Source organism: Acomys russatus, chromosome 14 (assembly GCF_903995435.1).
Source record: "Acomys russatus chromosome 14, mAcoRus1.1, whole genome shotgun sequence".
In the NCBI taxonomy this organism is placed as follows: domain Eukaryota; kingdom Metazoa; phylum Chordata; class Mammalia; order Rodentia; family Muridae; genus Acomys; species Acomys russatus.
Genome location: NC_067150.1, coordinates 59,048,417 through 59,071,469, shown reverse-complemented (window position 1 = coordinate 59,071,469; position 23,053 = coordinate 59,048,417). Strand labels below are relative to the sequence as shown.

General features: G+C 46.4%; 1 protein-coding gene across 1 annotated transcript in view; it reads right to left on the bottom strand.

The window, feature by feature from the left end:
- Window positions 1-23,053, bottom strand: part of Vps13c (vacuolar protein sorting 13 homolog C) — a 162,396-nt gene that overhangs the window by 121,036 nt on the left and 18,307 nt on the right. The window contains exons 4-11 of the mRNA XM_051156733.1: window positions 21,025-21,120; window positions 18,848-18,949; window positions 14,492-14,554; window positions 8,248-8,313; window positions 7,874-7,983; window positions 5,367-5,426; window positions 2,464-2,523; window positions 491-571 (exon numbers count right to left, since the gene is read on the bottom strand). Of these exons, the coding sequence (XP_051012690.1) occupies window positions 491-571; window positions 2,464-2,523; window positions 5,367-5,426; window positions 7,874-7,983; window positions 8,248-8,313; window positions 14,492-14,554; window positions 18,848-18,949; window positions 21,025-21,120 (638 nt within the window). The remainder of the gene's footprint in view (window positions 1-490; window positions 572-2,463; window positions 2,524-5,366; window positions 5,427-7,873; window positions 7,984-8,247; window positions 8,314-14,491; window positions 14,555-18,847; window positions 18,950-21,024; window positions 21,121-23,053) is intronic.

Here is a 23,053-nt window from a genome sequence, read left to right as displayed (position 1 = left end):
CCTCTCTATAAAAGCCACCTACAGACAGATAAATATGGACAGCGTCCCAGTCACCGGCTGAGCCTCTGCGAGAGCGCTTGTGGAGTCCTACGGCTTATCTAACTGTAAGACACTTGCTCAGGACACTGAACACCGGATCGCCCGTGGGCCGTGCAGGAGCTCGTCACATAGCTACCTGAACACTTGTGAGACACACGTGTTCCAGGTCTGACAATGGCATAATAACACTACCAAAACATGTATGAAGGACCACAGCGGACACTGTAATGGGCTCCCCTGTCACTGCCGAGCGAATGGTTTCAAAAACATTGTCAGAATCAGAGTGCTTTTCTGAAGAGACAGAATGAAGTTCCAAAGTTTTTTCCATCCTTTCGATGTAGTGATCACACCAGCCAAACAATTGCTGACAGCCTGTCCTCATCAAGGACCTCCCCTTTAAAACACACGTGACATGTGTAGCGCGCCCTTCGAGGCAGAAAACTGCAATTACCAGGATGTGCTCCCTTGCTCCGCGGTAAGACATGCAGCAGCCGACATTCCAGTAGGCGCTCAGGCTGTCAACCTTCACAAGCTACGCAAGAAAAACAAAAGTGGTCAAGCAAAGCACCCTCAAAGTGGACATCAGCGCTCAACAGCTGCCCTCCTGGTCACTGACATTCTGAACTTTTTAAAAGAAAGAAAATATGCACAAATGGAGGAGACTATATACATAAGGCTTCTTAAGTTTAGCATCTTTTAATGTTTGATTATGAATTTTAGTGAATCAGGATTCTGGGTGGGCCACCTATGACTACTCTTTTTTTCTTTGTTTTGGTTTTGGCTTTGGTTTTTCAAGACAGGGTTTCTCTGTGTAGCCTTGTCTGTCCTGGAATTCACTTTGTAGACCAGGCTGTCCTCGAACTCACAGAGATCCACCTGTCTCCGCCTCCCTGAGTGCTGGGATTAAAGGCATGCACCACCAGACCTGGCCATATGACCACTCTTGAATTGAGAAGAATAGATGTTATGTTTTAAATTGGCTGTCTTAATCACTTTGTTAAATAGCCTATTTCTGAATTTAAAACAATACTCCCTGCCTTTGACAGACTGAGGTATTTCATATCTATTGAAAGTGCTGATGTGACAACCATCTCTTTTTAATGTGTTTCTGGGAACACATTTTCAGGAGATTCATCTTCATCCAGTTATCAATAGTGAAAAATTAGGCATCTAACAGACTGTTTGCTAGATAAGAAAATACAAGCTCCCTCCGGAAGTCATCACTGGCTGCCCCGGGGGGTCTGTGGGAAAGGAGCCTATGGGCAATAAGGCAGGGAAAGCTGCAGACTGGCCGACACCACTGCAGGGCAGCCACCATACTTGTGAACGTGTGCAGCATGGAGGCACTCTGCCGTGAAGCACACGGTTATGCGTGGCACACAGCTTAACCAGCTCTCTTGCCTGGCCACAAATTATCCGGTCTATACCTAAGACCTCAATTGTCCCCCATCTTTCATAAAATACCCCTTGGGGATATGCCCAGGCCCTTCACTGACGGATGACAAACTGACCCGCCATGCAGATAAATGACCACAGAAAGTCACGTGGTAAAAAGCTGAATCCAAACCAGATCTCAGATTTCCCACCCCTGACTCATCTTTACTGGCAAACTACAAAGACAATGTCCTTGACGTCCGAGGCACTTTAGGCTCACGTAGGCACTCATGCTAAACAGCTTCCCTTTAATGACCTAACCTTCCCAAGGAGCATGTCGACCCTGTTAAACACTGAGTTTAATTAAATACCTCAGTCTGTCAAAGGCAGTGAGTGTTACTTTAAAATTCAGGAATAGGTTATTTCACAAACTGACTAAGACAGCCAATCTAAAACAACATTTATTCTTCTAAACTCAAGAGTGGCCGTATGTGGGTTACCCAGGATGCTGATTGGCTAAAATTTAGAATCAAACAACACTGACTCCATAAATGCATTTTTATGTCTTTAAGGTTAAAAATAAGCAGATTACTACACTGAGAGTTCGTGTCAGGGGTGCCTATGGCTGCACACACAATATTGCCTGGCATGCCACTTGCTGGTTTTATCACAAATACAAAGGTGTCCTGTAAATGCCAGCACTTTATGTGGCCAGAAGCAGCTACCAAGAATTGGCTCATTCACTATAAACCAAAGGCGCTTGTGTTTACTTGCGCTTCTTCCCAGAGCTTCTGAGGGCTCAGATATGTTACTTTTGATCTATCCTTAAAATGCACTAAGGACATTTTTGCAGAGTTTGCATTAAAGCGACTAAATGATCACATAACGGGGGCAAAGTGGACTAAGACCCCTGTCCAAGCTGGCTCCGGTGGCCAGAGTCCAGTGCTGCTTCCCTGCCTACCGTCTGGGTGAACAGATCTTACCCCCATAAGTGTAAAAACCGGTCCCCACTAAGAAATTCCAGAATCTTATATATGAAAAATATAATACCTTATATATGATTTTTTCTGCTTCGTTTAAAATGCATGGAGTCCAGTGTTCATTTGTAGTCTAAAAAGAAAAGAAGGTCAGCACTTACGAGGCAGCACTCATCACACACGAGCGCTCTAGCTTCTGTAAGCAATAACCAAGAAATTCAGAAAGAAAAGTGGCCAGCCAGATGGCTCAGTGGGTAAAACCACTGGCCACCCAGCCTACAACCTGAATTCAAGCCCAGGGCCCACATGGTAAAAGGGGAAGCAGAAGACGAAACAAGTGGTCCTCTGGCTTCCACACACGTGCTACGGTACACATGTGCCCCCTAAACACACACACACACACACACACACACACACACACACACACACACACACACACACACAAAATAATATTTTTTAAAGTTACCTAGCTAATGTCAGGTAATGCTAGCTGTTTCTTTATATGCTTATATGACAAAATCAAAGAAGCAATGAAAACTAAAATTGAAGGACCTCTAATTCAACTAGGCTTCTCCAATTAGAAAATTATTATTGGACTACTATATATCTGAAGTCATAGACATGAATAAAAACATGGTGTTTGTATGTATGTACACTGTGAAGATGGTATACAGTCTTAAAAAATAATTGCTGTAAGGTAGGATGGAAAACACCTGAGTGTTGAAGTCACAGCACTAACAACCACTAGGGCCGCTTCCCAAGCAGAAGAGCCTGCGGCTCTGAGTGGGAGTCAGACACAGAAAGCAGAGGGCTCTAGGCTGAGAAGCGGGTGGAGAGAGGAGGTGGCTACAGTCGGCTGGGGAGGGGAGGTTAAGCAGAGCCTTTTTGATTTTCGTTGTGAGCAACAGACAAGAATGTTTTTTTTTGTTTTTTTTGTTTTTTTTGGTTTTTCGAGACAGGGTTTCTCTGTGTAGCCTTGGCCATCCTGGACTCACTTTGTAGACCAGGCTGGCCTCGAACTCACAGCGATCCGCCTGCCTCTGCCTCCCGAGTGCTGGGATTAAAGGCGTGCGCCACCACGCCCGGCCAGACAAGAATGTTTAAGTCTGGCATGATAGATAGGGTTCGCCTTTAATCCCAGCACTCAGGAGGCAGACGCAGGAGTTCAAGGCCAGCCTGATCTACCTACTGAGTTCCAAGCCAGCCAGAGCTACATAATGAGACTCCGTCCAAAAAAAAAAAAGTGTTTAACTGTTTATAGGAAGATACAGAGGAAGAAAAGAAAGCTGACCTGGGAGAGAGAGAATGACAGAAGCAGAAAGGAGGGAGACTCCCAGGACACAGGCTGTTACCAGGAGGATGAGAGAAAGGCGTGCATGCAGAAGAGGCAGTAGGCTTTCCAACAGCGTCTTATCAACTAGACCAGTGGCTGAGGCAGGACATCACTGAGACCGACAATGAGCCACACACCACAGATAGACTCAATCTCACAAAACACAGCCAGGAAGGCCTCTGAGTCAGCCAGTAGGTGTGGCTCAGCCAGAGGCCTAGCTCGGAACCTGGGATAGTAATACCTTATGGGGAACGAGGGGGCTGATAAACTCTAAGAAGGAAAACAAATGACAAAGGCAGGACACTCACTCATAGGAGTTCTAAAACCAGAAATGAATTACCAGGCTGCCAAAGGGAAGCTGCACAGGCAATAAAACAGCGGAAACTCTGAGCAAAACGAGCAAAGCCTGGGGAACCACGCCAGCCCCAGCCCAGCCCCAGCTAAGAAGACCACCTGCCCCAGCCCAGCTAAAGAGACCACCTGCCCCAGCCCAGCCCCAGCTAAGGAGACCGCCTGCCCCAGCCCAGCTAAGGAGACCACCTGCCCCAGCCCCAGCTAAGGAGACCGCCTGCCCTAGCCCAGCTAAGGAGACCACCTGCCCCAGCCCAGCTAAAGAGACCACCTGCCCCAGCCCAGCCCCAGCTAAGGAGACCGCCTGCCCCAGCCCAGCTAAGGAGACCACCTGCCCCAGCCCCAGCTAAGGAGACCGCCTGCCCTAGCCCAGCTAAGGAGACCACCTGCCCCAGCCCCAGCTAAGGAGACCGCCTGCCCCAGCCCAGCTAAGGAGACCACCTGCCCCACCCCGCTAAGGAGACCGCCTGCCCCAGCCCCAGCTAAGGAGACCGCCTGCCCCAGCCCAGCTAAGGAGACCACCTGCCCCAGCTAAGGAGACCGCCTGCCCCAGCCCCAGCTAAGGAGACCACCTGCCCCAGCCCAGCTAAGGAGACCGCCTGCCCCAGCCCCAGCTAAGGAGACCGCCTGCCCCAGGGCACCCTTACGAGGAGGCTGCTAGTTCTCAGTTTTTGTTTTGCTTGTTAGACCCTCAGTTAAGTAGGATGCTGTTTATGAAGACTGCTGTTAGGCTATGTTTTCTGGACCAACGATCCCTCTGCCCTTGAGAACTCAGATTCTGGTCTTTCAGATGGTATTCTGTTTTATCAAAAGCAACATCATGTCCCCAAGCATGCTTCTTACCACTTACTTAAAACAGTTAAAAAAAAAAAAAAACACCCATTCTTCCTACGCACACTCAGATTGTTTAAGAGATTAAAGAGAAAACAACTGGTATTATGAATATCTAATCAAAATGAGTAACTTAACATATCCCACTCACACACACTTGTGTACGCACGTACACTATGTTTACTCTCTGGAGACCCTACAAAGTAATACCAGGTAGGAGCTCAGAACACTACAGTCGTCTGCTCCTTCCCCACATGTGCAAGGTACAGCAATCGTTTCCTCTAAATGGCTTAACATTTGTTATGTGGAAACATTTTTGAAAATCAAAATAATTACTAAATATGAAAGCATCACTGAAAATGGCGAACTTGTAGAAAATGTACAGCAAGAGAATTCTTCAGAAACACAAAAGCTATTTAAAACAGCAGATTCCACAGAAAATTTAAGTAAGCCAACATTACCAGCAGACTAAATTCTCCCAACGTGACACCGAATGAAAGTGGCCTTTCTGGATCAGTGACCTACCAAAGAAGAAAGGGAGCATTAAAATACAAGGCGGTGGAAGCTTTAAAACAGACCGCATTCCCCATAAGGCGTGAGCCCAGAGCACATGGACATACGAACAACAGCAAATGGGTTCAGAGGTTGGTTTTGGTTTTGTATAACTAAAAATAATGATTTACAAAGAAGAGGCCACAAATTTGAGACGAAATTGGGGAACACAGAAGTAATGTGTTGGAAGGGGGTGGGAGGTAGGCGTGAAAACTACATAAATACAATATTTGTGTGTGTGATTCTAAAAAAAGTTAAAATAAAATATAAACTTAATAATAAAAATAACAAATAGTCAGCAGGTAGAAGCATGTCTAGGAGGGAATCACACAGGACCTGCGAGGACAGGAGGGCCCGACATGGACGTGTGTCCATGGGAACACTGACAGCTCCTATGCCACTAATGCAGCTTTTGCCCAGAACTCGTGTTTTCCTGCAACTAAGAAGCTCCGTAACTGTGGCCAGCAGACTCTGCCTTAGATGCTGAGTAACAGGCCGCCTGTGTGTGCATCACAGTGATCTACACAGAGGATGACGTCACCACTAAATAACTGCTGCAACACTTAAGATTTCGACCTTAGGAAACGTGAATGGTCCTCATGGTGCTTCCCTGGACACTCTGAAATGCCTGGTAGGGGGGCTCTAGCTCTTGCGTTTCGCTGGGGCTGTTTTAGTTTCTTGAGACGAGATCTCCCTTTGTAGTCCAACCTGGTCTTGAACTTTCAATGCTCCTTTTGCAGCCAGGCTTTAGAATCTTAAAAACTTAATTTCCCAAGTCTATTTACCCCCCAAGTCTACCCACGATAAACTGCTTTTCTACCTCTGCACTTCGACGTGTGATGTTTACAAACGGTGTTTGGCTTGTGTCACACTGTGCATGGTGCTGTTCTCTACAACCACCGGAAGATGCTCGAAAGCCATAGACAACTGTTTGCTTGCGATGGAGGCATGAACTACTGAAAGGAACTGCAAGTGTTGTTCTACGTCATCCAGAGAAACTCCATGGTCTTGTCACACGGATACCTACCAAACAGGAAATATGTGTGCGTGCTCTGCGGTAGCTTCATGTACTTTATTTGTAATTAATATATGTAAATAGTCAGTTTGTATAAACATGTAATAGAGTCAGGAATGGTGGTTTGGGCCTATAATCCCTGTACAAAGACAGACAGACAGATAGACAGACAGACAGACAGACAGACAGACAGACAGACAGACAGATAGATAGACAGACAGACAGATGATAGACAGACAGACGATAGATAGATAGATAGACAGATGACAGATAGATAGATAGACAGACAGACAGATGATAGACAGACAGACGATAGATAGATAGATAGACAGATGATAGACAGACAGACGGATAGATAGACAGACGTGTGTGTGATGCCATGAAGAATGTTTCTCTGCGTAACTAATTTATTTCCACTTATGACGATCGCCAGCTCCAGCCATGTTGCTGTGAATGGCAGACGCCCTGTTTTCAGGCCTAACAGTGTTTCACAGAGGAAATGTTCAGTGCTTTTGTTTTCCATGCACTTGTCCCCTGCGTTCCAGCTGCTTCTGTAACTGGACCAGTGTGAACAACGCTGCAGGTGTCTCCCTTAGATGCTTTAGTCAGTTTGTTCGACTCTGTATCCAGAAATCGGCTGCTGGGTCTTCTGATTCGCTAATCTTACATTTTGGGAGAAAGTACTCAGCTCTCAAAGCTACTTATAATCAGCTTTAGTAATAACTTATTTCCTAGTACACTGCACACATTTCTTCCTGACTTACTATAAACAAGAGCATCTGAGTTATCAAAGTTTAATACCTCCAGGAAGCCAAAAGAAAAAGTGAGCAGTAGAGGGCTCTCTTCCCCCAGACTACAAATGCATCTTATTGAATATTGCTACACAGAGAACAAGGGACGGGAACTAAAGCATTGTCTATCAGTATTCTTCCACTACTCAGACAAGGCAAATCAACAAGAGAATCCAGGCTGACTTGCATCAAGACTGGTCTAACCCCACTGTGGGTGCTCCTGAGCGGTGCACTCCAGGCACTAGCGAGAGGCCGTAAGTCACTGAGCACAGACCCCGCTGCTGACTGCAGTTACCATCAGTCACCTTTCACAACTAATTGTTTTGGCAATACAAAAACAAAATTAGTTTCTTAAATGTACATCATAACATATGCAACAAAATCCAACTAAACCACAGAGAAGAGTCAATCCATGCAGTGGTTTTACACTGTATTTATGTACACATAGCCCAGCTAACACAGCCTGGTGGAAAAAGCCAAACACTGGCTATTTACAGGGGTGGCTATCTTACATTTAAATTAGGTTCAGATAATCTACAGATAGACTATCATAAGACACAGAATATCATAACACATTTAATAACCAACTTAAAATACTGAAACTACTTACGTCATCTTCATATTTAATGTGAATGTCTGTAATTTTCACTTGAACATTTTTTATTACTTGAGTTGCCAATTTTTCCAAAAATGTATCTTTTTTGGCTTCTTTGGGCTTATCTATGAAAAAGAGAAAAGCAGGAGTTCAAGTCTCACAGCCCTCACGCAGCCCGGGACCGATGGCCAGAGAGCGCTAAAGGCACTACGCAGCGGAAACTACAACGGCTGCCAGGGCCCTTTCCTAGACTTAGTTTAGAGTCTGATATGTGGTTCCAACTTAAAATTCACTTTTATATTTAAACTGCACACTAATGTTCATTTTACCTCCCAAGACAGAAATGAGGGAGTGTAAACAGCAGAGGCAGAGAAACTGCTTGTACCTACCTTTGGAGCGATCAAGACCTTTAAAACGTTTCTTAAAATGTTTTTTGTGCTTTTTACGCTTACGTCCTTCTCAGTGGAAGCATTTTAGTGAGAAAAGGATAAAAGTCAAGTTAGCAGACAAGAGGACAGAAAAGAAAATAAGAGAATTCTTCCTGACATCAAAGCTCAGCGCAACTTACCTCCGTCTACACTGAGTGACTACTGTTTCAACATCAGCACAAACTCACAAGCTTTCGCCACTAGATTAGCACTCTGCAGTACAGAACAGCCTTTAAACTGGAGAAACGCTTGGCAGGCACAATTACATGAAATATGGATAACATATATCCATTCCCAGAACTGCTTTAATATTTGTAACTACACATTACAGCATCACATTACAGCTCAATGTCACCAAAATATTGGAAATGTAATGATGATGATACAAAACCTTCAGGGGCAGGTTTTGAGAAATGCGTGGCATGGGAATACGGGCAGGACGGGTGGTGGGGACGTGGGAATATGGGCGGGATGCGTGGCGGGGACATGGGAATACGGGCGGGATGCGTGGTGGGGATGTGGGAATACGGGCGGGATGGGTGGCGGGGACGTGGGAATATGGGCGGGATGCGTGGCGGGGACATGGGAATACGGGCGGGATGCGTGGTGGGGATGTGGGAATACGGGCGGGATGCGTGGTGGGGACATGGGAATACGGGCGGGATGCGTGGTGGGGATGTGGGAATACGGGCGGGATGCGTGGTGGGGATGTGGGAATATGGGCGGGATGCGTGGTGGGGATGTGGGAATACAGGCGGGATACGTGGCGGGGACGTGGAAATACGGGCAGGACGGGTGGCGGGGACGTGGGAATATGGGCAGGATGGGTGGCGGGGACATGGGAATACGGGCGGGATGCGTGGCGGGGACATGGGAATACGGGCGGGATGCGTGGTGTGGATGTGGGAATATGGGCGGGATGGGTGGCGGGGACATGGGAATACAGGTGGGATACGTGGCGGGGACGTGGGAATACGGGCGGGATGCGTGGCAGGGACATGGGAATACGGGCGGGATGCGTGGCAGGGACATGGGAATACGGGCGGGATGGGTGGTGGGGACGTGGGAATATGGGCAGGACGGGTGGCGGGGACGTGGGAATATGGGCAGGATGGGTGGCGGGGACATGGGAATACGGGCGGGATGCGTGGCGGGGACATGGGAATACGGGCGGGATGCGTGGTGGGGATGTGGGAATATGGGCGGGATGGGTGGCGGGGACATGGGAATACGGGCGGGATGCGTGGTGGGGACGTGGGAATACAGGCAGCATACGTGGCGGGGACGTGGGAATACGGGCGGGATGCGTGGCGGGGACATGGGAATACGGGCGGGATGCGTGGCGGGGACATGGGAATACAGGTGGGATACGTGGCGGGGACATGGGAATACGGGCGGGATGCGTGGCGGGGACATGGGAATACGGGCGGGATGCGTGGTGGGGATGTGGGAATATGGGCGGGATGGGTGGCGGGGACATGGGAATACGGGCGGGATGCGTGGTGGGGACGTGGGAATACAGGCAGCATACGTGGCGGGGACGTGGGAATACGGGCGGGATGCGTGGCGGGGACATGGGAATACGGGCGGGATGCGTGGCGGGGACATGGGAATACGAGCGGGATGCATGGTGGGAATGTGGGAATATGGGCGGGATGGGTGGCGGGGACATGGGAATACGGGCGGGATGCATGGTGGGAATGTGGGAATACGGGCGGGATGGGTGGCTGCAGTGCTGATGGCCTCCCCAGACGATGGACTTCACAAACAAATCTGCTTACGCATGTTGTACAGCTCACAAGGATCAGGGCATAAGACGCACACTACGCAGTACCCTCAGTCAGCACTAGTTCCCTTAAGTGGCATCCTTCTTTTGTTTGGCATTTTCACATTAGCTTACCTTCTGCAAAGTTACTGCATCTAAAATACTAGCTGAGCCTGTCAACCTCTGCTCCAAATCACTTAAAGGTTCTCTGCAGCCCAGCAAATAAAATCAAATGTGTCTGCATGACAGAGGCCTGGCCTTTGCTACTCCTGCCAGTCACCCATGTGTGGGAAACTGCAGAACTGTTATTTAGAATTTGCAAAGCACACTAACGCCAGTGCCTACTGCCTCCCTACACACCATGCAGTAGACGGGCTGCCGCCCTCGAATTCTTTGCCAGGAAAACTTCTAGCTGTCTCCGTGCCATGTCCAACACTGCTGCTGTACAACTCACCGCAGCTCTGTGCAGCCCCAAGGTCTGTGGCTTCACAAAATTCTGATAAACAACAAGGGCACTGTATCTGAAGTGTTGGCCTGACTGTTTTTTGCAAGTGAGCAAGAGGCTCCCATCCAACAAGAGGCTCCCAAGACAGAGATTCATATCGAAGCAAAAGGACATCACATTGGTCTGTTCAAATGAATTGAAACATCCACTCATAAACATTATAACAAAATACATAAATAAGATGGAAATATACGTCTATGTAGTTGCAAATTCTATTTCATTTTGTTGATAATCGCAAATTGTTCTACCATAAAACGAAGACACAAACTGGGATTACAAGAATATAAACTCTGAGATCCCGGAAGAAAGCACTTAAACACGTAACAGAAGCCAGACGGCAGCACAGACACCAGCGCTTCCTAAGACGATGACAGTTCCTGACTCCACTCTATAAGTCAAACAGAGAGAAAGACTGCATTTTCAAAGACACACCACTTGGGGCAAAGTAGGAAAGCCAGCACTGTCTGGAAACCATTCCGCGCAGCTGAGTCTCCAGACCTGAGCCATTAGCCCACCAGCTTCACGGGCAGTCTAGATCTGAGCCATTAGCCCGCCAGCTTCACGGGCAGTCTAGACCTGAGCCATTAGCCCGCCAGCTTCACGGGCAGTCTAGACCTGAGCCATTAGCCCACCAGCTTCATGGGCAGTCTAGACCTGAGCCATTAGCCCACCAGTTTCATGGGCAGTCTAGACCTGAGCCATTAGCCTGCCAGCTTCATGGGCAGTCTAGACCTGAGCCATTAGCCCACCAGCTTCATGGGCAGTCTAGCCCCTGTTCTAGCTTTAACATCAACAAGATGGGCACCATGTCAACCTCCTAAAACTGTTTTAAACCTACATGAGTGCTACACACTTATGAGATCAGTTCCTAATTAATGTAATGAAGAATAAATTTCTGACTCTTAAATACTCTAAAACAGTTATCAAAACTTTGGTTTTGGGACCCTTTAACTCACATTTAAAGCATGAGCAATTTGAAGAGATTTTAAGTAATAGGCTATTATCATTCATATTTATCATGCTAGAAATACAACAGAAACTACTTCTTAATTCATCCAAAATAATATTATACCATTACTTATAGTTATGCTATATAATATATATATATATATATATATATATCTGAAGTCACAGTGAGAGGAATCACGTGATTTTACATTTTTATAAACCCCTTCAGTATCTAGCTTAGTAGAAGATGGGTGGATTCACATGTCTGCTTCTGCCTTTAATCTGCTGAGATACACTGTCCTGATTGAAGTGCACGATGAAAATATGATTTCAAAGCAGACAGGCAACTGGAAAAGGGAAGTGTTTTCATGGTCTTTTTGTGTGATTATGGGGAATGCACTCAAGTTTAGTAAGTAGGGCTTCTTAGTTAGATTTTTAGATCATACATAAGATATATAATCTAATTACATAGCCAAATTAAAATCAGTTGGCATCTCACACATTCCATGGCCTTTCACACACCCATAACTCACTGGTTATATGGAAGTCATGCTGCAGTGAGCTGGGAAAAGCTTCTTTGTGTTCAGTCTTGTCAATGATTAACACAACAGGTACATTTGCTGGAATCACCACCAGCCTCGTGAGAAAGTCCCATACTAGGCAGCTGTCAAGCCAGGGTGGCAAATGGGAGAGGAGGGCATGTCTTAAAACTGTAATGTTTCCTGGCAGGGCGTAGTGACGCACGCCTTTAATCCCAGCACTTGGGAGGTGGAGGTAGGCGAATTGCTGAGTTCGAGGCCAGCCTGGTCTACAAAGTAAGTCTGGGACAGCCAAGACTACACAGAGAAAGCCTGCCTCAAAAAAACAAAGCAAAACAAACAAAATAACAGTAATGTATCCTTAAAAGCACAAAGTGTTCCTCTGTTTTGTATTGTAGCTACAGATTCAAACTTGAATGATGACAATTTGTCAATCAAGTAAAAATGGCCTGTGTCTATAAGAGGCAACTTCAGGTGACACACACCTGTACGAACAAGCATCCTTGAGAGTCACCCACCTTGGCATCCTGAAATGCTTCACTCACACTTGCTCTTGGGCCTCACAAAACTCTAGAGACCTGCTCAAGAGTTAGTTTGTTTAAATTATCATTCTATTTTGTCAAGAAAAAACTTTTAAGAAATACCGGCACACTCTTTGGGGAGTGAGGGCTTCGTAATGAGTGCACAGGAGCAAAGAACACATGGCTCATGTACAATAAGGTGACCCTCCTTGAAGCAGGCCATGGCAGCCACTGCACTTACAAACCATCACTTGAACACCAGCACATAAATTTCAACTCAGTGAAGAATTAAATGCTTTAATATTGTTATAAAAACAGCTCTGCCAGGGGCTGGAGAGATGGCTCAGAGGTTAAGAGTACTGGCTGCTCTTCCAGAGGTCCTGAATTCAATTCCCAGCAACCACATGGTGGCTCACAACCATCTATATTGTGATCTGATGCCCTCTTCTGACATGCAGGTGAAACACTGTGTACATAATAACAAATCAATAAATCTTTTAAAGAGAAAAAAAAAAAACAGCTCTGCCTTTCTGAGACTTGCTGCTCTAACGTTTAAACAACAAAGTAAACATGAAGTCAAGGAAGAGTTCGCACTCGGAAATTGAAAGGGCGACTGTTGTAAGGGACACATTAGCTCTTAGCTAAGGGAGCGAAGACGCCATCATCAAATGATCTCTTCTCTCTGCTCTGTGAGCCTCACTCTAGCCAGGATTACTTTAAAATCGAAAAGAAGAAAGGTACTAAATCAGCCAGGGCTTCCTTCATTGTGACTTTGCTGGCTTTTAACAGAGCCCGGTGACTGTGCACAGTACGGGGATGGGTCACTGGCATTCACCTATAACTTCCCAGGCAGATTCTTCCTAGAAGGACCAGAAAACACTGGCACCAGCGAAAACAGAGGACGGGTTCACTACAGCATGTAAAATGGCACCCTGAGCCCTGAGATCCTCCATGCTATCCTCTGTGCTAATCAGAGAAACAAATTAGCAGTTAGCCATGCTTACTGCCCAGTAGATTTGTAAAATGAGAAACTGTTTCACTTAATGCTATATGAATCTGCCATGCAAATTCTCCCCACAGGCAGCATGATCACATCATTAAAGAAGCTTTACTTCGTAAGAATTCTAACATAGCACTCGCTGTTTGAGATCTGGGGTGCAGACCCACTTACCATTCCGTCACAGTGAATCCAAAGCGTGATTAAATTAACATTAAAAATTCCTGGAGAGTTATAACACCATAACATTTTACTTAAAATATGTACACATCCGAGTGCGCAAAGGATTGCCACTCTAACCCGTGCATGTGCCTTTGTGCAGCTTCAGGTCCCGACACACGGCACAGGACAGCGTGCTAGAGAAGATGGCACAGTCGGGGGGCAGGAGAGGTGTGCAGAGGTCCCTCCCTGGGGCTCTGAATGAAATATACACGTAGATTCCATCTCACTGCTTCTTGCAAATTTGCAACTCTCTGCTGTAAGCCAGAGAAGGCACTCAGTCAGGAAGCACTAATACTGTACTTAAAAAAGAAAAAAAAAGAAAGAAACTAAGGCCAAGGAAGGATGGATTCCAGTCATCTGCAGATATGAGAGCTCCACAGGGGCAGTGAACTATGCTTGCTCGCTCACAAACACCCAGCTCCCAGCATAGAGTTTGCCAGAAGACATTCACAGAGTCGGTAACTGACTGAACGGCTGCAGGGGAGGGAAAAGCAAGGGGTGGTGAGGGTGAGCATGAATTACATGTCAGTGACTGACTGAACGGCTGCAGGGGAGGGAAAAGGAGAGGGTGGTGAGGGTGTGAGCATGAATTACATTTCCATATTTCTCAGAGGATGGCACAACACCGGATGGACTCCCCTCGAAGCTCAGGCACGGATAGAAGCATCAATTTCCTGACGTTAGGTATAATTAACCATGCATACGCACCAGGCTTGACGTCCTTGTAAAGCAAGCTTTCCAAGCCATACATGAACTCTCCCGAGTGTGCTCCTGCATTCCACGGCAGCAGTAACCGAAAGGCAAAGTGCTGTCAGACACCTTTAGTTTTGCATGGGAAATGCACCCAAACTTAACTCAGAAACCCCGTGACAGGACAAAGGGAGAGTCAGTGATGGTAACACCGCCCACTCCTAAGGAAACACCCCCAGTGACACCAGGCTCAGTCTTTCAACATATAAACCATATTTTCATGTCAAGATAAAAATTCTTCATCATGAAAGTCATAACAATCAAATTGGGCAAAGCAGGAAAGCAGGAAAAGAGCATTGGCGGCTCAGGTCTCACTGTAATCTTTCACTTTTCAAACGTAACACAATCTGCATTCGGGCTCTCTCCCTACCTGCCGTTTTTGCCCGTTTTTATTAAGTAAAATGGCTAGACAGCGCCCTCTCCCACTTAGCTCCCAAATGAAGTATAGCTCAAACTGCAAGAAAAAAAAACTTATCAACTCCCCACTCCTCCGCTGGCTAGAGGATTAAGTTATTTTTTTTTGCATTGGGTAACTATTAAGAGAGTTCGTTCATAGAAAACTCTTTGATGAGTGTCTGGTAAATAATAAATACTCAATAAATGCCATTCACTGTCTTAGTAGTAGTCATCCTCCTCCTCATCATCATCACCACCGCCTCAACTGTCCAACTCAAACGAAATGCTTGACACGATCAGAGCTCCAATTTCAAGAACATTTAAGGACACAGCAGCTCAAAATTACCCAGAAGCTAGCACACCCAGCCTGCAAAATCATAATTCTGAACCTTCTGAATACTGCACTTTGAGTTTTTATTGTTTGTCTGGTTGGTAGTTTTGGGAGGCTGCAGATTTTGGGGGGCAGGAAGGGGAGGAGGACTTTGTTCGTGTGTAGGGGTGAGTGGGGGGGGGGTGCGTATTTGGTTTTTGAGACAGGTCTATAGGCCAGGAGGCTGGCCTCAAACTTGCCTGCCTCATCCTCCTGCGTGCTAGGATTGCAGGTGTGAACTGCTACTTCCAGATCTGGAATACGTTATTCTAAACCTAGACAAAGAAAATCTAGCATTCAGCCTTGGGAGAATTTTCAGTCACACTGAAAGCTGCTAGCTATGTCCAGCAAACACAGCAGGAAATGGAAGAACAGGCAAGGAAGCCATGAAGGAGCCAACTCAACAGAGGAATAAGAGACAGGCTCAGCAAAACTACATGTGCAGACCCCAAACACAAGTACAATTCAGACCACGTGAGCACTGGGGGTGAGGCTCAGTAGCAGAGCTCCTGCCTCCTGTGTGGCAGGCTGGGCTCGCTTATCCAGCACTAAAAACATAAAGCGGGAAATAGAAACAATTCAGAAAGAAAACAAAATAATAATAATAGTAGTAACAGTAATAATAGTAATTAATAATAGTAACAGCAAGGCATACATAGTAAGGACAGGAACAGGAATTAAAGCAGCTGGAAAAGACCTGAAAACCCACCAATTCCTAGGTGGAAAACTTACACTTAAGTGTGCAGCCTGCATTTACACAACAGATTAAACAAAGAACGAAAGGAAGTGTCTGCAAGTCAAGAAAAGCAAGTGATGGGGTGGCAAGGAAATCATTCTGTCGTTAGGGGTCAGCACAGCATGAGGAGTTGCTAAGGGCGCAGCCTTGGGGAGGATGAGAACTGCTGACTTAGAGGATATATTTAGCATACACAAAAAGCCTCACAAGAAGATGGCATGCATCCACAGAAAGTAGGAAAGAACATCTACGGTACAGTTAAAACAATGAGACAGGTTTCCTCAGTTACAGGAAAATAATCTCTCAGCATATTTCTCAATTTCCAAATTCATCTATCTTACATTCAGAACCAGTAACGAGAAGACTGAATTTCGCTTTCTGAATTTTAAATACATTCCAACAAATTCTAAGGTTTATCACCCAAAAAGTGGCCGTGTTTGCACAGACCTAACAGATGCAACGCAGGACTAGCTCCCCAGGTGTTCACCCTCCACAGAGAAACCATGAGTCTCCACCAGACCCAAGAGAGTGGGCTAAAGTATCATTATACAAATTTAACCATCAACTACCAGAACACCTTTCTTACAGAGCACTGAAAATGCCAGATCACTTTTTAAGCAATTATAGTAGTCCTACCAAAAAGAGAGTTGAAGATTTCACAAAGGGTAACATATTAATTACATATGTGAGTATAAATGTATATTATATGTCACAAAACCTACAGATGCCACTATGCCTAGATGAATATATGCATGGGGGTATATGCACACGTGCATGTGTGTGCGCCTGTGCACACATGTGTGCATGTGTGTGTATGCTCACATATGTAAATTAAGAAAATAAACTTCTTCTGGAAATTATATGGGAAAAAATGCAATTCTCCTGCTTCCAAGTGTCACATCTCACTCTTACTGAACTATTTCTACACAGTCCAATGACAAAACTGACTGTTAAACACCCTGCTGGACCGCCATCAGGAAGCCCCATTATGTTCTACCTTGCACACAGAAGCAACACAAAGAAAACTTTTCCTAAAGGTGCAGATACTTAAGTTCCAATAGAAAGATTAAACCTAAAGTGTTAGAGAAAAAAGGAAGAAAACAAAAGTTTTTTTCCATTATGGTGGCCTCTGTATTAGGAACTCCTAGTAAAGAGGCAGCATTTCTGCGTAAGAAAAACATACTTGGGACAAGAAAGGGGCTGGGGAGAGTAATCAGGAACCTCAGGGCTGGGGAGAGTGATCGGGAACCTCGGGGCTGGGGAGAGTGATCGGGAACCTGGGGGCTGGGGAGAGTGGTTGGGAACCTGGGGGCTGGGGAGAGTGGTCGGGAACCTGGGGGCTGGGGAGAGTGGTCGGGAACCTGGGGGCTGGGGAGAGTGGTCGGGAACCTGGGGGCTGGGGAGAGTGATCAGGAACCTGGGGGCTGGGGAGAGTGGTCGGGAACCTGGGGGCTGGGGAGAGTGATCAGGAACCTGGGGGCTGGGGAGAGTGATCGGGAACCTGGGGGCTGGGGAGAGTGATCAGGAACCTGGGGGCTGGGGAGAGTGGTCGGGAACCTGGGGGCTGGGGAGAGTGATCGGGAACCTGGGGGCTGGGGAGAGTGATCGGGAACCTGGGGGCTGGGGAGAGTGGTCGGGAACCTGGGGGCTGGGGAGAGTGATCGGGAACCTGGGGGCAGGTGCTACTTCCCGACTCCTCTGTGGAAGTGTCCTATGTGGCCCACACGCCCACACTGCTGGTCATGGCATCTCCCACCTCCACAGCAGCAGCCAGAGCTGAACAACCACACCAGCTCAAGGAGGCATTTAAACTAGCGTCTCACTGCTCCACGTTGGCAGGGCCACGGAAAGAGGCCTCCCTCGGGTGGGACTGCAACTCAAGTCATTTCTACACTAACATTTGCCCTGTCTTGTTCTGTTTTGTTTGCAGGAGGAAAAAAAAGGGGGGGGGGGAGAAGTTGCATACACAGCATGAAAGAATAAAAATTCACACCTATCCGCTTATTTGCAAGGGACTATCTATCTGGCGTCATCATCAAGACCCCTACACACACCACCAATAACTCAAAAACAGGGCAAAGCACCAATAAGCTGTAGCGCGGTGAGAAACAGAGGCACCTTCGGCTGTGAAGTGGTGAACAGGTCGGACTCGGGAGGCGCAGCCCACCAATCATCACACTGCAGACTAATAACGCTTTCCATCCATTTCACTCTGTCCTGGCTCTAGAAATCAACGCCAAAGCCAAAATGTCACATAACCAACATCTCAGATAAAAACAAATTACTGAGGATGTTGAAACTTGAAGAAAAAGCTTGTTTTGAAATTGTTTTGAAAATTGAAACTTAACTCATGAAGAGATGGGAAAATAGTATCACAGCAGTGAGTAGCGCCTTGCCACATCCATACTGTGACAGCCAACCCTTGCCACCTTACAGACACCCAGGGAAAATGAACTCACACAAAACACATACACCTGAATGTTATTCAAAACAGAAAAAGATGATCACCAGACAAAAGCAATCGATCCTCAATGCTAATCACTGAAATATTTCTAATCAGTATTTTAAGATTTGACAAGAAGGTTTAGTCTTTGGAACTGGGCTTAAGAACGTCTATGAAAGCTGGGTGTAGTGGCACACCTTTATTCCCAACACTCAGGAGGCAGAGACAGGAGGAACTCTGTGAGTTCAAGACTAGCCTGGTCTACAGAGAGAGTCTCAGGACAGCCAGGGCGACACAGTGAAACAAATAAATACATAGTCTATGAAATGGTACTAAATATGTCTAGATACTTAAAATAACCTATCGTACCTTTCTCTGCTGCTTTTTGAAGGGCTTCTTCAATTCGGGAAAGTTCCCTCTGTTTAATATCCTGCAAGGATTTCTCTTCTTTCTCAGCATCATACTTAATACCTAAAAACATACAGTTAATTCTCACAAAAAGAAAGGAAATCAGCAGACAAACGGGGAACTTTAACCTTGTCACAATCATATGTTAGCACTGTTCTTTATAAGTCAAAAACCACTTCTGCAGAGATTAACCTTACAAAGGCTTTACACATAGACAATTCCTATTTGTGTGTAAAGCATCACAAAGGAAAAAAGAAAGGACCTAGGAGGAGGAAGGTGGCTAAAACAGTGAAGCCAGAAAAGCTGAGAGAAAAGCAGAAGACAGAAAGTATGTTGGAGTACTGACAGCCACTGCCTGAGTGGGCAAAACGTTATCATCTATAAAAATGACGTAAAGACGCCAGAGATACAGGGCAGTGGTTCAGAGCAGTTGCTGTTCCTGCACAGGACCCAAGTTCAGTTCCCAGCACCCACATCCGGCAGCTCACAACTCCAGTTCCAGAAGACACGATACCCTCTTCCTGCCTCCCGGGGCACCTGCACACATACGGTGAGTCTAACTACACATAAATAAAAAATAAATCTTTAAAAGAAAGAAAAGTGGGGGGTAGTGGCACACACCTTTAATCCCAGCACTCGGGAGGCTGGTGGGTCTCAAAGTTCAAGGCCACATTTATCTACAAAGTGAGTTCAGGAGAGCCAGGGCTACACTACCTCAAAGATAGACAGACAGACAGACAGACAGAAAGAAAGAAAGAAGAAGTCAAGCCAATGCTGTGGATTTACTGTGGTAACTGCTAAGGACTCTAGAAAAAACAAACTCTCTCTCTCTGCATTATGGTTGGGAAACACGGAGTAATCGTTCCCAAAGCATTCAAATTTTGTCATATTGTCCATTTTAGCTGAAAACAGTAATAACTAAAGATATTAAGCTTCAGTATTTCAAAATATTATAGTTAAAATATTGTGATTTCTAAGGAAGAAACTACCTGTTACATATGTTTGAAAGAACAGTTGTTTAAAATCAAAAGCAGCAAGATGCAGGAAAAGTTTCCAGTCTTGAACTATGTAAATTAACATATTGGTACATTTTAAATTGCTTCACTTCATCTGTCAAGTGCATCTCAACTTTAAAAAAGCTTCGGATACAAAGTAATTACTCACAGGAAATAAGCTTAAAATGACTGAGTTTACTGTCTCCATCAACAGGAAAGCATTCTGTATACAAACGGCAAGTGTGGTAAGTGCACATGCACTACCCTGTGCACGTATGGTCAGCCTCCTGCACGTGCTCTACCGTGCACATATGGTCGGCCTCCTGCATGCACTCTACCATGCATGTATGGTCAGCCTCCTGTATGCGCTCTACCATGCATGTATGGTCGGCCTCCTGTATGCGCTCTACCATGCATGTATGGTCAGCCTCCTGCACGCACTCTACCATGCACATATGGTCGGCCTCCTGCATACACTCTACCATGCACATATGGTCGGCCTTCTGCACACGCTCTACTGTGCACATATGGTCGGCCTCCTGCATACACTCTACCGTGCACATATGGTCAGCCTTCTGCACACGCTCTACTGTGCACATATGGTCGGCCTCCTGCATACACTCTACCGTGCACATATGGTCAGCCTTCTGCACACGCTCTACTGTGCACACATGGTCGGCCTCCTGCATACACTCTACCGTGCACATATGGTCAGCCTTCTGCACACGCTCTACTGTGCACATATGGTCGGCCTCCTGCATACACTCTACCGTGCACATATGGTCAGCCTTCTGCACACGCTCTACTGTGCACATATGGTCGGCCTCCTGCATACACTCTACCGTGCACATATGGTCAGCCTTCTGCACACGCTCTACTGTGCACATATGGTCGGCCTCCTGCATACACTCTACCGTGCACATATGGTCAGCCTTCTGCACACGCTCTACTGTGCACATATGGTCGGCCTCCTGCATACACTCTACCGTGCACATATGGTCAGCCTTCTGCACACGCTCTACTGTGCACATATGGTCGGCCTCTTGCACGCGCTCCAGCTTCCTTGTTTTATTAGAACACTTCACAGGAGCAGTTTCACTGCACTGTGACGTCACTGAATGACTACAAGGGAGGACAACTTACTTGCTCCAGGGACCACGAGCAGGTATAGTCCTTCAAGTGTGGCAACCACTGCTTCTCCATAAAGGTTTTTCCAAGGAATCTTCAAAGTTAATTTATCTAAAGAAACATAATTTCCATCTTAAAGCCATATACAACTGCTAAAGAAGATACAAAGAAGTTTCTCATTTCCCACAAAAAGTACAAAACTTGCCAGGCATTTAGTATGCTCCTCACTCAGGGAAAAAAAGGAAGGGGGAACAGGAATCAATATTTAAAATGTGCATGTTATACCCCCCAAGCTTTATAATAATTACATTAGATATCTCAAAGCCCTGAAATAAATCAAATGGTGATCACTGCAGTTTGGAAAAGGAAAGGGCAGCTCAGGGTCACTGATCATGTACGCCCAGCCAGGTCATCAGTGAGGACGCCGGAGCCATAGCTCCGTGCTGGACAGAGCAGGAGACTGCACAAGCTCTTCCGGCCTCACTAACAACCAAACCAAGCAGAGCCTCTGTAAACTCTGTCTGTGGCATCCACACAGCCTCTGTAAACCCTGTCTGTGGCATCCACACAGCCTCTGTAAACCCTGTCTGTGGCATCCACACAGCCTCTGTAAACCCTGTCTGTGGCATCCACACAGCCTCTGTAAACTGTCTGTGGCATCTACACAGCCTCTGTAAACACTGCATGTCTATGCAAACAGGAACCAAAGCAGCAGAGAAGTCCCTCTCTCCTTCATGAATGTGGGCAGCAGGTCGAACAGCTATGAAGGAAGAGGCCGGATCTGAAGGCGAGGCACGCTGCTTCCCACTCAGCATTAGCTCCCTTATGTTGCTGATGCCACAGGACTCAGGTCTGTTACCTTCCGAATGCGTACTTACAAACCACTCAGAAGCAGAACACACTTTCTCTCCTACAAACAACGGTTTTAAGCTGAGCGTGGTGGTGCACGCCTGTAATCCCAGCAGTTGGGAGAGGGAGGCAGGAGGAGCAGGAGTGCAAAGCCAACCTCACAGTGCGGTAAGCGCAAGGTCAACCTAACGACGGTCAGAAACAAGCACTCACTCTTCACAACGAACCGTGGCTCTAACCTGAGGAGACGGCTGTGCAGGGCAGAAGAACAAGCAAAGCTGAACCCTGAAGCAGGCAGAGCCATGCGGGGCACCTTTGCGTGTCTCTTTATGCTTTTCCTGCTCTGCAGGACGCCTCTCCCCGAGGCCACAGACAGCTACTGTCCCACTCAGTTGCCATATAACTCTGTCCTAACGTTTTTTACCCCTGAAGTAAAGTTTCCCATGTTCCAAAAATAAAATGTCAATATCCTTCTCCATTATAATTTTTACTTATGTATTTTATGTGTGTGGTTTTTTTGGGGGGGCAGATGTATGTCTGCGTACCACATGCATGACTGGTGCCTGTGGAGACCAGAAGAGGATACTGGAGCCCTGGAGTAAAGGAGATGCGAGCTGGGGTTGAACCCAGGTCCTCTGTAAGAGCAATCGGTGCTCTTAACTGCAGAACCCTCTCTCCAGGGCCCTTTATTGCAATCATTGGGTCAGGGCTGCCAGCAACACGTACTAGAAAAGTATCTGACTTGGCTCACTAAGTAATATGACGAGAACCACCGGCATGTTTAAAGGAAGGTGCTCAACATACAAACAATCTGATAAAGAATACAACAAACTAACCACAGAGAATATTCTAGTCAACTAGATAGCTATGTAACCAAGTCAGTTTTACGTGGGGATATACTCAGGGGATAAATGTCAAATTATCTCTGCACTAAAAATTTCCTTTCTCAGGGGCCAGAGAGATGGCTCAGTGGTTAAGCTAACTATACTTTCAGGGGATCCAAGTTCAAGTCCCAGCACCCATATCAGGTGGGTGACAAACACATGTAACTCCAACTCCAAGAGCATCTGACCTCTGAGGCTTCCCTGGCCTCTGTGGACACCTGCACTCATGTGTACACACACATACACACACACACACACACACACACACACACACACACACACACACACACGTAATTTCAAATAATAATTTT